The sequence below is a fragment of the Tarenaya hassleriana genome, unplaced genomic scaffold (genome assembly GCF_000463585.1).
Source record: "Tarenaya hassleriana unplaced genomic scaffold, ASM46358v1 Cleome21, whole genome shotgun sequence".
NCBI lineage: Eukaryota > Viridiplantae > Streptophyta > Magnoliopsida > Brassicales > Cleomaceae > Tarenaya > Tarenaya hassleriana.
This window is the reverse complement of record NW_010965451.1, coordinates 1860030-1875889: the sequence shown is the minus strand read 5'-3', so window position 1 is coordinate 1875889 and position 15860 is coordinate 1860030. Positions and strand designations below refer to the sequence as shown.

Here is a 15860-nt window from a genome sequence, read left to right as displayed (position 1 = left end):
GGGTGGGGGGGGGGGGGGAACACTCATTATTCCACGTACACAAGTACATGAATGCGCATTCCGAAGAGCTACAATCAAATATATATATAAGAAAAGAAAAAAATTGTAGAAGCAAATGAAAGAGCCCTGAGTAACGTGAACATCTAACAACCCTACAAGGAGCCAAGGGGTGGATGTGCTACCTCTTTCACTCCGCTCTGCCCTCAGCCTCAGCCTCAGCTGCAGGTTTCTCCACCTCCCCAGACACAGGAGCTTCAGGTTTTTCTGTCTCAGCTTCAGCATCTTTGGCGGGTGAAGCTGCTTTTGTCTCCGCAGGTTTTCCATCCTTCCCCGTCCTTTGAAGGTGGAGGAGGCGGCATCATGCGTGGTGGAGGATGAGTCTTCAGCTTCAGGAAGATCTGTCTCATGCTTTCTTCTCTGCGTCCTTCTTCCCTCTCCTTTTTCTCGGGGGATCAGCTCCGCTACTGCTTTCCAGTACCTCTTTGTGGAACTTCTCTTGGTTAGCCAAGTTAAACTGCAGGACCCGAACCCGTTTCCAACACAGACCAGCAGGAAAGCAATGAATTTTATAGTGATGTGATCAACTGCTGGTCGTCTGCGTTGATGGCGGGATCGGAGAAATTGTCGTAACCCATCCCGATGTAAGATTGGTCCCGGAAGGGTGGCTGGCCGGTCCATCGTGGAAGGTAGCCATTCTGGGGGAGGGAGGTCTGAGAGTGTTAAGCCAATTGGAAAGAAAACGTTGACCATTTCCTATTTATTATTATTTTTAATCTCATTTGCGCCTCTGCATGCTTTTCGCAAATGGAAAAGAAATTAAATTTATACAAGCGTGTTTAATGAAGAAATGCCCATGCGGCTCTATGAAAACGCCATCTATAACATGATTTGCCTTTGTGTAGGATGAAGCACGAGAAACAAGAAAAGCTCCTCCGCTCCCTCCAAAGGAAGTTTCTGTTCAAAACGTAGAATCCTTGTGAACAAGACGCTCAGCGTCTCCGAGCTCAACCTCACCCCCGCCTTTGCTCTCCTGAAACATTAGCTCTATCTGCTCCAGCGACTTCCCACTCGTCTCCGGCACAAACACATGCACAAACACAACTGAGAGCCCCGACAATATTGAGAACACCAAGAATGTCCCTCCCACTGTGATCGCACCTGACACCGACAGAAACGAGGTGGCTACCACCCCACTCGAGACCCTGTTCCCCACCGCACCCAGCGCTGACGCCTGCGCCCTTAGCCGCAACGGGAATATCTCCGACGTCAATACCCAGCATACAGGCCCCATCCCTACCGAAAAGAATGCCACGTTACCGCACACAAACAGAATGGCTAATGCGATTCCTAGCTCTCCATCCCCAAGAAAACTCAGGGTCAAGCCTAGACTGAAGAGGCAAACTGTCATGCCGATGGTGCTCACGTACAGCAGTGGCTTTCGCCCTACATTATCGATCAGAAACGTTGCAAAGAGTATGAACACTGTCTTTGTGACACCCACGGCAACAGTGGCTGCCAAAAGCTTCGTCTCGTCTGTAATGCCTGCATCTTTTAGGATCTCCGGGCTGTAGTAGACCGTTGCGTCAATGCCGGTGATCTGCTGGAAACATTGTATCCCGAATCCTACAATTAGCATTTTTCGTACGGCTGGCGACGGGCTCAAAATCTACCCTCTCCCTGTTCGGTGTTATATATCTACATGGATAAAGCTGAAAAAATGGATTTTTTTTCTTGCTTCCACTTCCTCCTCTCTCTCGTTCGTCTTCATTAGAACCTCTCGTGCTCTGTCCACTCGGTTCTTCATCACCAGCCACCGCGGAGACTCAGGGATCAAGAACAACGCGAATCCTATAAACACCGAAGGAAGAATCCCGACAGCGAGCATTACCCTCCAGCTTATGTGCGGGGAAAGTCCTGAGAACGCGTAGTTGGAGACATAGCCCAACAAAATGCCGAGATTGATGCAGATCTCAGGGAAGGAGGTGAGGAAGCCTCTGGCTACAGTTGGGGAGATCTCTGCGATGTAGACAGGGGCAATCATGACTCCCAGGCCGATCCCGACTCCGGCTAAGGTTCTGCCGATCATCAGAACCTCGAAGGATGGGGCCACCGTCATGACGGCCGCGCCAGACTGGAAGACGAGAGCCGCCAAAGCCATCGTCCACTTCCTGCCGATGACGTCGGAGGTTCTGCCACCGGCTAAACTTCCGAACAGCGAGATGATGCTCAGACAGCCCACAAGGACTTCTGTCTCTACCTCCGTTATCTTGAGGTCCTGCTGTATGAACAGTATCGCGCCGCTCATTACTCCGACATCTGTGGGAAGATCACACAGCAGCACAACAGACATAGTCTTAATCCTAAAACCGACTCTGTTCCATGAATCATCCATAAGCGAGTGAAATGACAGTGACAAAGGGAATGAATCTTTTGTTGGACGAGATTGTGAACTCACCATAGCCGAGAAGAACGTTGTTAAAGGAGGCGAAAATGGCGCAGGCGATGACGTATTTCCTGGTTCGGCTGCTTCTGGACTCTGCAGCGTCGGAGCCCAACCTAGTGTACTTGTTTCCAATGGAAACCGCCGGGAAGTCCATCTCTGCGTCACCATTCTCCGGCAGACCCATTACTCACCGCCGGACGCGGAAGCGGCAGATCCAATACGCTACTTTGGAAGTTGCGTCGGGTCGGAAAAGGAATTCAGGGGACGACTTTTGGAGAAAGGCTTAGATCTCTCGGGAGGGAGATCAGATCTGAGCTGAGTAAGGGAAGGGGAGACCAATTCTAATGTCTTGTTGGAACCAAGTGGGTCATGTTCAACAGTCGTAAGCAAATTATAAAAAACTCAAACGGAAGAAAAGTCTGAAAAGGAAAATAAATAAGAAAGAATTTTCAAGAACCTTTAAATTAAGGTTTAATGGTGTTTTCAAGGTCCATCTGATTAGCTCTTTTTTTTTTTAATTTATAAAATAACGTGGATAAGTTTTTTTTAAAATCATATGGGGGAAGAGGCGGCGACAATGAAATGAGGCCATAAGCAACTCCGAGAGATGATGTTCGGTTCCTTCCAAACCCATTGGGCTCTCCACTTAATAAAACTAACCCATTAGTTTTGGTGGGCCCCCAATATATGACCGTTCAGTTTTTGTATAATTTAGAGAAAACCATCCGGTTGGGCCAGTGGGGATGAAAACCTATTATCCAATAATTGGAGCAATGGGCTACTAGTTAATTCGACCAAGTTTAGTATTTTATCTGTCTTGCTTTAATTATGTCTAAATTCATTTTATACACTTCCATGTTTTAGTTTTATATTTTACTAGGAGAGACCTGCGCGATGCGCGTGTTATATATTTAAAATATATATTATTTATTTTGTATACAATTTAGTAATATGAATATTGTTTAAAAATGATATTATTGAATATATAGAAAATATATAGATTAAATTAAATTAAATTATTATACAATCATCGTTACACATTATATTATTATATTGCATGTCGAAGTATTGTAGAGTTTAATGAGATTTTGAATTTTAACTGAGTTATTCTACCATTGAATAAAACCAGTGTTCAATACATGATGATATCACATAGAGAGACAATCCTTTTGATGATGATATATTGGGGAATACGATTATTTTCACGATCGTAACTTTGAAATTATTGTTCTTTTTTAAATAAAAAAATTATCGTTCAACATATGTTCTATACGGTAGAATCTATAACTGCATCATACACTACTTTTTTCATTCAAATAGTCAAATAGTTTCAGATATTTTTCTTTCTTCCATAGTTGATAAAACTATAATTTCTCTATCAATTGATCGTGTTTGACTTGAAAAAAAATTAATAAAACAAAGACGTTGGAAAATTAAATTATTATAAAATCGTATATTTAAAAAAACAAAAGAATTATGAAATATTAAATTATTGTATAAACTGTGTATGAGATCGATATCAATGATTCGTTTTAAAAAAAATTAGTTCTATGGTAATATTAAAAATAATTTTATTAAATATTATAGTTATCATTTGTTTTAAAAATAGTTAAATTTACATATTTGTAACTTAATGGTTAGTTTAAGTTTTTAAAAAATAAAAATATAATACATAAAAATATATTAATAAAAAATAAAAAATATATAAAATAAAAAATACATATATATATATATGCACATCTATATACCACGACCTCGGTTATATATATATATATGTTTATTTTTTAATTGGAATTTGTTTCATATGGTAATGATGAAATTATTTTTTTCAATATAGCAATGACATGTTATTGAATATATTAAATAATTAAAGTTATTATAGCGAATATAGATTTACAATAAATTTTAGAAAGTTTATATATTTTTGTAGAAATTGCAAATTTCGTGTATTTTATGGTAAAATAATATTTGTATATATAAACAAACAATAAAAAAAAGGGAAAATGACATTTTCTTACACGGATTTTATAAAAAGAAAAAAATACATATATATACATATATATATATTCATATCTATATACAAATACAAATATAAATATATATACTCATATATATATATATATTTGTTTTTGTATGTATGTATATATGTATATATACATATGCATATGTATAATATATATACATGTATATATATTTATATATGTATATATATTTATATATGTGTATGTATATATATAAATATATTTGTATGTATGTATATGTATATATATTTGTATAGATGTATGTATATATGTGTATATTTTTATTTTGTATGTATGTATGTATGTATGTATGTATGTATGTATGTATGTATGTATATATATGCATATGTATATGTATATATATATATATCTATATATGTATATATATTTTATATATGTGTATGTGTATATATATAAATATATTTGTTTGTATGTATATGTATATATATTTGTATAGATGTTTGTATATATATGTGTATATTTTTTATTTTGTGTATATATATATATAGATATATTTATATATAGGAGTATATATTTATATTTGGATTTGTATATAGATATGAATATATATGCATATATATGTATTTTTTTTTGTTTTTTTTATTTTTATTTTATTTTTATTTTTTTTAAATCTAACGTGACATACTGACATGACAAATGTTTTTTACGTGGCATGACACGTCAGTCGCCATGTGGCGTACCACGTCAGATGTTAACGGATATTTAATACCGTTTTCGAATTGTGTATGAAATTACAGTAAAATTGGATAGTTTGTGTATCGATTTGGGATATTTGATAATTTGGTGTAGGTTTTTGTCAAATTAAAAGTTCGTGTAGGAAAAAGACATATTTTACAAAGTCTGTGGGAAAATATCATTCACCAACAACGATTGGTCTTAGTGGTAAGCGACTTGGATTCGCTTAAGCATGGCTCGTGTTCGAGACTTGACGTATGCAGACACTTCTCTTGGAAGACTCACCCACCATAACCAGGTGCGCGACCCGAGTCAGGTCCGGATTAGTCGGGGTGAAGTTCCAGATACCGGGCGGACAACCAAAAAAATAAAAAAAATTATTCGTTTATAAAAAAGTTACTTCCTCCTTATAAAAGTTCCTCCTTATAAAAGCAGATAGAACTTTTACTATTGAGTAAAATTAAGGATGTGTAGTTCTCACATAAAGAGAAAATAAAATTAAGTATAGGTAATCCATTATAATGGAAAAACATAGAACAATGATTATGAGATACTAAATTCTGTTAGCATAAGAGATTTAAATATACAGAGCAAGTTCAATTGAAGCATTTGCACAAGCCCTACAAATACGTGGGATCTATATCTTTTTTTAAATTTATTATATTTATAATTTAAAAATAATATTTAATTAAAATTAAGATAATAAATATTTTAACGGTTGTTTATTTCAGTTAATAAATATTTTTTACAACACGCTCCAAAATGAGGTGGACCCCATATTTGTAAAATAATTTTTTAAAATAAATTTATAGTTTAAAATAATGTTTAATATAAAATTAAAAGACCTATTTTTTCAACATTGATCATTTGTACTAATGATTAATTATTAAAAAAATTTAGTTATATATTATTATTTATAGTAAATGTTCATCATCTGTTAAGGTAATAATTTATTTATTTTTATACCATTAAATTTATTAATTAATATAGTTAACAATTATAATTTATTGTATAAAACTAAAACAGAATTTATATTATTCTAGATCAACATTGATCTTTTAACTTCAAATTTATTAGAAAAATTATTTTTCATATTTTACCGTTCAGTTTTAAACATTTTTTAATATCATTAGAAATATTTTATATATATTAGTCACCGCCGTTTGTAGGAAACAATAAATAGTATATATAAAATAGGCATTGTCATCATAATGAATTGTATAAGTTTTAAACATTTTTCTGCATTAGTGAAATTGGTGAATCCCAATGATTTCGTCCTTTTTGGTATGTAACTTATTTTCCACCTTACGCGTGAATAATATTATATGTTATATACTTACATGCACATATACATATATATATACACGTATATAAGTACATATGTGGGTGAGTGAATGTATAGACGAATTAAAATCCAAACTTCCAAAAGAGTGTGATATGAAAAGAAGATAACTCCATGGAAACCAAAGTTCCATACACATGGCTTTGAATGTAAAAATTATTTTAAATATATACATATACATAAGTATATACATGTGAACATACATACACAAATAGATCTATATATATGCATATATATATATATATACATATATATATATATATATATCTATATATACATACATACATATACATCCATATAAATGTGCATACAAACACACATACAAATACATTCATATATACACATAGATATACATATATACACAAATACACATGTACATATATATATACATATAAACATATATATACACACAAATACATCGTTATATACATATATATACATATGTATATATATATACATATATAATATCACATATACATATACACAAATATACATACATATACACAAATTAAAAATCAAATATAAAATATAAAAAAATACATACGTACATACATACATACATATATACATCTATATACAAATATAAATACATATATGCATATGTTTACATATTGTTTATTAAATCGTATCACCTATTGTTTTAGAACCTATTTTTCATGAGTAAAAATTAGTGATAGTTTAATAATATATATACATATATACATACACAAATCTAAAATCAAATATAAAATATAAATGAATTAAAAAAATACACATATACATACGTATATATATACATATATACATACATACAGAGAGATTAAAAATCAAATCTAAAATATAAATGATTAAAAAACACACATATATTCATACATACATACATACATACATATGTTTACATAATTTTTATTAAATGTGTCACATGTTTTTTTTAAACCTATTTTTCATGAACAAAAATTAGTGATAGTTTAATAATATAAATATATACACCCACATATATCTATATATATACAAATTAAAAATCAAATATAAAATATGAATGATAAAAAATATATACATACAACCATACACACACAAAGACACACACACATACACACACATACACACATACATACATACATACATACATACATACATACATACATACATACATACATATATATTGATTTATCAATTTCGGGATATAAAGATAACCATTCGTAAATAAATAATTATATATATATATATATATTGTCGCTAACATACATACAAAATTTATGTGTATATATATGATTTGGATATATGTATATATATTATCGTTCATTTATATTTTTTCTTTAGTAAAATTTGTTGGGCATATATATATTCTTCCGACTGTCCACACACATTTATTTATATATATATATATATAAATTTTGAAGCAAACCACTTTTTGAAATTGAGATATATGGTTGTTCACATAAATCCCAAAGATGCAAAAGAAAAGCAATACTTTGAGATTTCTGGCGATCCAAACACAATGTACGTGTATGGGTATATAAAGCTTAGGTGCAATATAAACATGCAAATTAAGTTAGAATAACCACATAAATGTATTTCGGTCACCAGAAAATATCAAAGCAACACATTCAAGAAAAGAACAAAGGAAGAACCTTGTCGTTCCGTTGGACCAAAACTCGAATAAATTCAGAGAAAATATTTCTTCGTGAGCTCCGAAATCTTTGCAAGAGCCAGAACCGGTTCCGTCCAAGAAACTACTTTCCTCGACCCATAATATAATTTGTTTCTTCTTCTTCTTCTTCTTCCATAGTTTTGTTGGAGTTGCCTTATTGAATGAGTTCTTTTTGCTCTTGTTGTTACTCGAGCTCTGCCTTGACGGGATTGTAGTATATCATTTCTCTGTTTCAAGAGCTATCGATCTATATAAAAAAGACAATGATCAATTGAACTTTGTGCCAAAACCAATTTGAGCCATTGAGTTTGTTATATGATTTGATCACATGGGTTTTCTGTCCAATGGCTAAATTAAAAACTTTCGCGATTAAAGACTTACCGATTGCACATCTTGAATATATCTACTTGTCATCTCTGAAAACTGAAAGCCAGATAAATCAAATCATGATGAGGAAAAGGAAAACTTCTGATGGTGATTCTCTAACATGCATTAGCATTATAGTGGACATACTGAATTGATAGTTTTATACAATTGATAGGGAAATCAAGAAATTCATTATTTGTTACTTTGTTTGTTTTCCAATTGTTTTCCTGTATTCACGGAGAATGCTATATTAGAGGAGAATATATGCAGTAGAATTACTTAGTTTACAGAAGATGATAAATGTAGTAATCTAAAAATCGAAGAGAGAAAAATCAGTGTCTATGTTCTACAAAATAAACGAAATACAAATGGCAGATTCTTCATTTCACTGCATAAACAGTGGGAAAAGAAGAAGAATAGAGATTCGTACCTGTTTGAAAGCTCCACCAACGAAGAAGATAAGAGGACAAAAATAGTTTTGGGAGACAAAAAGATTCGGTATGCGCGTTGAATCGATAATGGTTTTGGAGTGAAGAAAAATGAATGGGCATATCTCATCGACCACTTAAATCTATATTCATTAACATATCAATTTAATTGTCTTACATAACTTTGTCAGTCGTATAACGTACATTCCAATGGGAAAAGCAAAAGCGAGTGACGTTTTTCTTTTTAATTTTTTACCCCACTAAATATTAATTACATGTAATGGATATAAATGCAGTTCAAAATAATGACTGGATTAAAGACATGTAATTTTTCTACGCAAGTGTCTCGTATTTATGTAATAAATATCATCTTTTTATTGTTTTTAAATACCCCGCAGTTTGTTGATTATATCACATAAAAACATTGTTACATATCTGATGAAATTTTTTATAAGCCAATCCAAAATTTAAAAAGAACGTACAATCAAAATTTTAAAAACGTCGTTTATTGTTTATATCAAATAAAAACTTTTTGAAGATATCTTTTTAATTCTTTTGTGAACAACTTTTTTTCTATGTAAAAATACATGTAGGATAATTTATATAATAAATATGATATTTTTATTTTTGTAATTAGAATATCATTTGCGGATTATATCAAAAATAAACTTTTTTAAAAAACCTTTTTTATGTGTAAAAAATAATACTAATCTAATTAAATGTTCATATAACTAATGGAGATTTTAATAAACCAATCAAAATCTAGGAAACTTCCATGGTGGATGATGAGGTGGCTTCACCAGAAGCCTCCAAATCCAACTTTTATATATATAGATTAGTTGCTCCAAACATATTCATAGGCAAGAAAGAAGAGGATTTTGTCACTGTCGGTGGCAGGCATACATACGGAGTTGTGGATTTTGTCTCTGCTGGTAAACTCAAGTCAGAGACACCATGCGAGAGAGTTTTTTCACAGAAGAGAGCAGTGTTGTAGTCCAGTCGGTTGATATTGGATCAAATGCGGCTTGAATCCCGGCCGAAGATGAACCTCCTGGTCCAGTCAGAGACAACGAGAACCCGGGTGCGCCAGCTCACTTGCTTGCTGGCGTAAACCGAATACCAGAGCCACTGTGTGCTTCTTCCAGCAGAAACCCAGTCCCCCGGCAGTTCTGCTGCTGCCTGCTCCCCTCCTAGTGGAGCAAATTGTCCAAAGTGCTTGTATCTTTCAAGAACCAAGTCCATATAAGCAATGGGTGCAGCAGTAAGTATATGAGAATTAATTCTATTTATGTTGTGAGAGAATATACTGGAACGGGCGGAACTGGTGATGGCTGCCATCCTTAAAGCGCATAGGACCTTCAGGTTGCTCTTCGCACTGCTTCATCCGGTTGAAGCATTGTGCCAGATATGCACCTTGCTGCGCAGCAACCTGAGCAGTTGCAGGCAGGCTCTTCATCTGTGAGTCAACCCCTGATAGAGCCAATTTGAAACCCTCGATGTCGACTTCCTCCCTCGCATTTCCTTCGGCATCTGCCAACAGATCTGTTACATTCATCAGATGCTTGCTTTTTAGGAAGAGCCCAACCTGAGGGTATCTCACTAGGATATCATCAACCACATCTTGGAATTCTTCCCTTGTCAATGTTCCCGATTTGTCCTTGTCTGCAGCCTCGAATATTGCTGCAATATCCTCCTGAAGGCGGATAACAGGTTCAGACATGGATGTTCAGAAGACTGGCACAAGCGCAAAAAGAACAAACAGATGTTGAGAGTCTTCACAAACCATGATTTTACGTTGATCGATGGTAGCACAATCTCCCATTGCATACACATTCTGACACCCCTTCACACGTAACCATTCGTCAGTTGCCAAAACACGTCTTTTACCCTGCAAAGGAAAGAACCAATCAACAAGGCTTTGCCATAACGCTGAACGCTAGCCAACACACAAGAACAATATAAACCTGCCCAACTTGCTCCATAAGGTCCCTGACAATTGGACGGGTTCCAACACCAGTGGACCAAACGATCAATCCATGAGGAACCGAGCAGACCTCTCCAGTTGATTTGATTTTCATTGAGATATCTTTATCAGAAACACCAACAACACGACACCCGGTTTGAACATCAATACCATCTCTCAGAAATTTTTGCTCAGCAAATGAACTTATCCGTTCGTCAAACCTACAGAAGCAGACATGTCAAGCTCCACAATCATGTCTGGTCCTAAAAATAGACAGGACTGATATTGTTCGCTCACGTATTCAAGATATGATCTCCCGATTGGATCAGTGTTATTTTCACGTGATCTTTGACGGTCGGGTATATTTTGGTGATATCTTCTCGGATAAAGTCATGTAGCTCTGCAGCAAACTCCACCCCAGTTGGACCTCCTCCCACAATTACAAAATGGAGCTTTGTTCTCCTTTGTTCCTCGCTAAGGCCAGGAAGGACGGCCTTTTCAAAACAATCGATCACGCCTCTGCGAATCCTCTGAGCATCCTCCACTTCCTGCAGATATTATTGTCACAAAGTTTCAAAAACAAAAGAAGGTAAGTAAGACTCACACTTCAAGTTATAACGTTACCTTGAGAAAATGACAGTTCTCCAGGACACCGGGAGTTCCAAACGTATTCACTTGTGCTCCCACTGCTATGACTAGATAATCATATTCTAGCGAGAATTCTTTGTCTACGGTGGGATCATCCCCAAAAACAGGCTTACAAAGAACCGTACGGTTAGCAGTATCAATCTTTACACAGTCTGCTTCCCAAAACCGAACTTCTCCTTTCTTCTGCCAAAAGAAGAAATGCCAGCATGGGTTACCAACAGGCAACACATTAGAATCCAGTCATCTCAAAATAATAGGATAGATGGTGGAAATGTGGGATAATTCATGTAGGAAAACAGATGTGACCCGAACGAAAAAGCCAAATGGTTTGTGAATCCATGACAAAAAGAATCCACCCGCTTTAGCAGGACATATGCATAGTTATGATTGATCAAATCATGAGAGAGTAGGTTACTCAAGAGATGTTAACCACCGTTATTTTCAAGTGTTGAAGAGCTGCCAACGGATTGACGTGGGCATGTTCAAGTGATTGATCAAGACTGAGATATCTGAATACCTTGTTAACAATATTGCGGACAGGCTCCACAATACTTCTAGCTTCAACGGTTCCACAAGTGACGCTGGGCAACAATGGGGTAAATGCAAAGTAGTTTTGTGGGGAGACAACCTGAACATCGTAGCAAGATACATCAAGATCTTTGAGGAAGCTTATCCCCGCCCATCCAGTCCCCAGCACAACTACTTTCTTCTTTTGATTTTCCTTTTCTTTGTTAGAGTCTGAGTATGCCACCAAACTTCCACCACTGCAAATATATGATGCCACAAATGAGCAAGCTTTTAACCTCTACAAAAGACTAGAGACCATGAAGTCCAAAGGGCCATTATTATAACCCAAAGTATGGTTATCACAACAACTACATCCCTTGAAAACCCAACTCGAACCGGTTCCAGTTACCATATCAGAGAGCGACTATAAATTTCCACAACAGCAATTCAGTTATGGAGTCCACCCATCTTCTCCAAAGAACTAAAAGAGGTCCCGATTGCAAAAGACTCGAGATCCATCGTGTTAGCAAACGGAAATACGCAAAAAGCTTCCACCTTTAGCGGAAAAAAGGGAAAAGAAAAAAGAAAGATGGGCCGTCTGTCAAAGTAGAACCTGAGAGTGCAGAGAAGGAGTAGCTTGGAAGAAGCCGGTGCCGTTCTGAAAGCTCTAGAAGCTGCGCCGAGAAAGGACAGTATCGTCATTTCAGCTAAACAGAGGAACTCTCTTTGTCTGCTGAAGAGGGAGTCCGGTAAAGAGATGAGAGTGCTTGAGACAATCCCTAATAGATGCAGATGAGATACTATGAGGAGCAAGAACAGACGTGGAAAGCACCAATCTTTTCTGTCCCATGAGTGCCGCTGGATCTGGGTCAACTTCAAAAGATAAATTTACCCTCTCGCACTCTGGCAAACTTCAGAAATAATGCGATATCAAACGACTACCACGTGGGTCAAGCGTTTACTGATTGTAACAGTCAAACCGGACTCGTATTTTGTTCTCTTAACTCATCTCTCTTGTACTGAGAATTTGGAAAGGAATAAACTTTTTTTCCTTTTCTATTATCACAGCACAAGTGGAAGGAGTTGCAATGCAATGCCACTGGGGTCGAGTAGAAAGCTACCTCGCCAGCAAGGACTATCCGAATATGTCAGTTCCTGTATGGATTCACTTCAACTAGTTACAATCGGTGCTTTTGACGAATACATATCAATGTGAACATGGTCGAATACCAAAATCCAGGGAACCTATAGGAGATGAAATGCAGCACAACGAAACAAGGGCTCGGATGCCAATAGGAGTAAATCAGGAAGAGAGGCACGTACTTGGGAGATAGAATTTATCAATCAATAACTCGTAGGACCAGAAGCCTGCGGTGTTTGGTCATTTCACGGGAGAAAAATAACAGAGGTTAGACAATCAAAGTCAACTAGAAAATAACTCCGGAATCGGTCAAACCCAAAAAAAAAAAAAAAGCTTGCGACTTGGTTTTAAAAAATGTGTAGCGGACGAATAGAGAGGCTAAACTAAAAACCACGTTGAAGGACCGCGCCTCTGTGACCTCGTCAATGTTTGTAATTGTTGAGGCAATCAAACTCAGACGCTGCTGACGACGTGTCGTGATTGAACGAGACGGAGTTTCGATTGTTTTTCATATGGATTGCAGGGGTTGGGCTCTCTAAAACCCTAAACACTTGCGATTTCAGCTTTTGACCCAAATTGCAAAGGGTCCAAGCCCAATCTTCTCTTGCTCATCCCCTCTTCTCCGGACCCTCGGAAACCCTAACTCAGTAGCAGAGGTCAAGATCGATGGCGTCCTTCGCTCGCCGTGCTACGAGCATCGCTCGGATTCCAACTCAAGCTGCCTCTATCGCTCAGCGCCGTGGTCTCTCCGGCGCCTCCGGTACTCCCTCTCTCCGTTTACTCTATCGGATCTGTCATTATCTTGGAATGCATTTCGGCCATACATGTTCGGATCCTGTTCGCACGATACCTCGGTGAATAACGCCAAGAAAAAAAAAAATTGGAGAGATGGGCAATCAAAACTTTATCCAGATGTTGAGAATTGTGTTTTGCTTTTCCCCTTCCGAGAGTGTGCATATGAACAATTTGGGGCATTATGCAGGTCAGCATGGGCCTCCCAAGGTTAACTTCTGGCAAGAGCCCATGAAGCCTGCTCAGTGGAAAGAGGGGCGCGTACGCATCTCATTCTCCTTGCACTTGTCGTGAGTTGTGGTGTGCAGCTTGTGCTTGTTTCTTTGACCAGTTGGGGCTTGCTCTTCTACGGTGGATACAAGCTCCTCACCGGAGGCAAAGGCAAGGACGAGATCAGGATAGTAACGATTTCTGTTAGGTTGTAATTGCTATTCAGGTTTTCATTTCTGATCTCACGGTATAATATGTATAGGTGATGGCTCTTCTTTTCCTCTCCACAAGTCTTCTTTCATCTCTGCTTAGCTCCATCATCAACCTTTTGGTTGTTTGGAACAAACAATATGCATTGCTTTTTCGAGTTGTGAGCCCCCAACAGACATGCTTATATGGATTAATCTTGCTCCCCAAGGAGGCTTGTATGTATTCAAGTAAAATCGTCATCATACAAATGGGTTGTCCCTGAAGAGCCAATATCTTGGTATCCTGGCAGTTTGGCTCCTGGTTATGCTCTTGCATTGTCTGTAAGGCGTTGAATATGTCGACATGTACGTGACAAGTCGGAGAGCGTGATGTCGAAACTATTATTTTGTGGCCGTGGATAAGGATCATCTGGTCTTGTCAGAGGCCCATTTTGGCTGCAAACACACAGCTAAAATGTGAATGTACAAAGCACCCTGTTGCCTTTGCAAGTTCCATTTTCTTTTCCTTTTCTTTTTTGTTGGTTCAGACACAAGTTACTGCCAGAAGAATGACACGCACAAAAAAACAGCACCGAAAGAATCATACGAAGTTACTTATTTTTATATTAAAAAAAAAAAAGCAAAGGGGGCATAAGCGCCGCGGAAAGGTCATTCCTTCCATGATCAAGCTTGGGAATTGCGGGTGAAGTCGAGGCAAATCTGGCAGGAGCAGTCGGAGAAGCGACAGAAATGGCATCCAAAGCAAACGCAGGAGGTGCATCCTTTGCATGTAGGTGACCTCGTGCACCCTCTGTACACCTTCCTGCTCCCCCTCTCTTCCTCCTCCTCACATTTTATCCTGCACATTCCCATCACACACCCACACATATATGTTACCATCTGATGACTTTTTGAAACTTATAAAAGGATTCGTTCGTGGGAGCATATATATACTTGTCATACGGATAGTCGGAACATTTCCAATTAGGATCAGCCAACGCGTCGTGATGCAGGCGGCACTCCTCTCTGCTCCTCAACCGGAATCTCCTCTCCTTTCCACATCTGCAGCACCTCACAAACTCATCTCTGTGTGATCTGTTTGACTCTTTGGACTTCTTTGTTGCTTCACAGTAGTACTTGAGCAACGCTGTCTTCGAGAGTGGAACCTTCTGTCCCCCCTCTATCACCCACACGTTGTTTTTCCATTTTCTAGCCGTCTCTCTCCCTGAATGCTTCTCGAACGCCCCAGGCGTTAACTTATCTACATCCCACGATCACAACGCTGTCAGAGGTGCAATGCAATATATCTCTCTAATGGCAATCATTCCCGCAATATATAATATTTTTATGATATGCATCGATCTGATTTGATAACTGAAAGTACTGTCACCCAACGAGGCAATATCATATGCCGGAAAACTAGCTTTCAATCTGGGCTAGGGCACTATAATCATAATGCCGCGAACGATCACGTCATTGTATGGA

At 37.0% G+C, this 15860-nt stretch overlaps 3 protein-coding genes and 1 long non-coding RNA gene across 5 annotated transcripts in view; 1 reads left to right on the top strand and 3 right to left on the bottom strand.

Moving 5' to 3' along the window:
- Positions 1-733: 733 nt before the first annotated feature.
- LOC104814497 (probable polyol transporter 4) lies at positions 734-2874 on the bottom strand. The gene is given in 2 exon segments (XM_010542564.2): positions 734-2316; positions 2456-2874. Coding segments are annotated over 2 exon segments (1530 nt in total). The 5' UTR covers positions 2628-2874; the 3' UTR covers positions 734-958.
- A 6828-nt stretch (positions 2875-9702) lies between these two features.
- LOC104814496 (external alternative NAD(P)H-ubiquinone oxidoreductase B1, mitochondrial) lies at positions 9703-13696 on the bottom strand. Its single transcript, XM_010542563.1, has 10 exons — positions 13604-13696; positions 13368-13412; positions 12658-13199; positions 12055-12301; positions 11514-11720; positions 11187-11437; positions 10891-11110; positions 10710-10814; positions 10234-10619; positions 9703-10148 (listed from the first exon to the last, which is right to left on the bottom strand). Exons 3-10 carry the CDS (start codon positions 12744-12746, stop codon positions 9941-9943), a joined length of 1713 nt encoding a protein of 570 aa, XP_010540865.1. The 5' UTR covers positions 12747-13199; positions 13368-13412; positions 13604-13696; the 3' UTR covers positions 9703-9940.
- A 156-nt stretch (positions 13697-13852) lies between these two features.
- Positions 13853-14591, top strand: LOC104814494. Its single transcript, XR_771922.1, has 2 exons — positions 13853-13945; positions 14168-14591. It is a non-coding gene; the product is annotated as an uncharacterized LOC104814494 (long non-coding RNA).
- Positions 14300-15860, bottom strand: part of LOC104814495 (protein ULTRAPETALA 1-like) — a 2796-nt gene continuing 1235 nt past the window's right edge. Inside the window, exons 2-3 of one of the 2 annotated variants that reach the window (XM_010542560.1) lie at positions 15339-15636; positions 14300-15234 (exon numbers count right to left, since the gene is read on the bottom strand). In XM_010542560.1, coding sequence (XP_010540862.1) covers positions 15060-15234; positions 15339-15636 — 473 coding nt within the window. In that variant the 3' untranslated portion in view covers positions 14300-15059. Of the gene's footprint in view, positions 15235-15329; positions 15637-15860 lie in introns of both variants that reach the window. The other variant, XM_010542559.2, reaches the window with a different exon arrangement.

What these genes read in the sequence shown, in the direction of transcription:
- LOC104814496 (XM_010542563.1), bottom strand. Translation starts at nt 12,746, where the DNA reads ATGACGATACTGTCCTTTCTCGGCGCAGCTTCTAGAGCTTTCAGAACG. An exon ending in TCCGCAATATTGTTAACAAG is followed by an intron (nt 11,721 to 12,054) that starts GTATTCAGATAT and finishes TTCTTTTGGCAG; the next exon opens with AAGAAAGGAGAAGTTCGGTT. An exon ending in TTATGGAGCAAGTTGGGCAG is followed by an intron (nt 10,815 to 10,890) that starts GTTTATATTGTT and finishes TTTCCTTTGCAG; the next exon opens with GGTAAAAGACGTGTTTTGGC.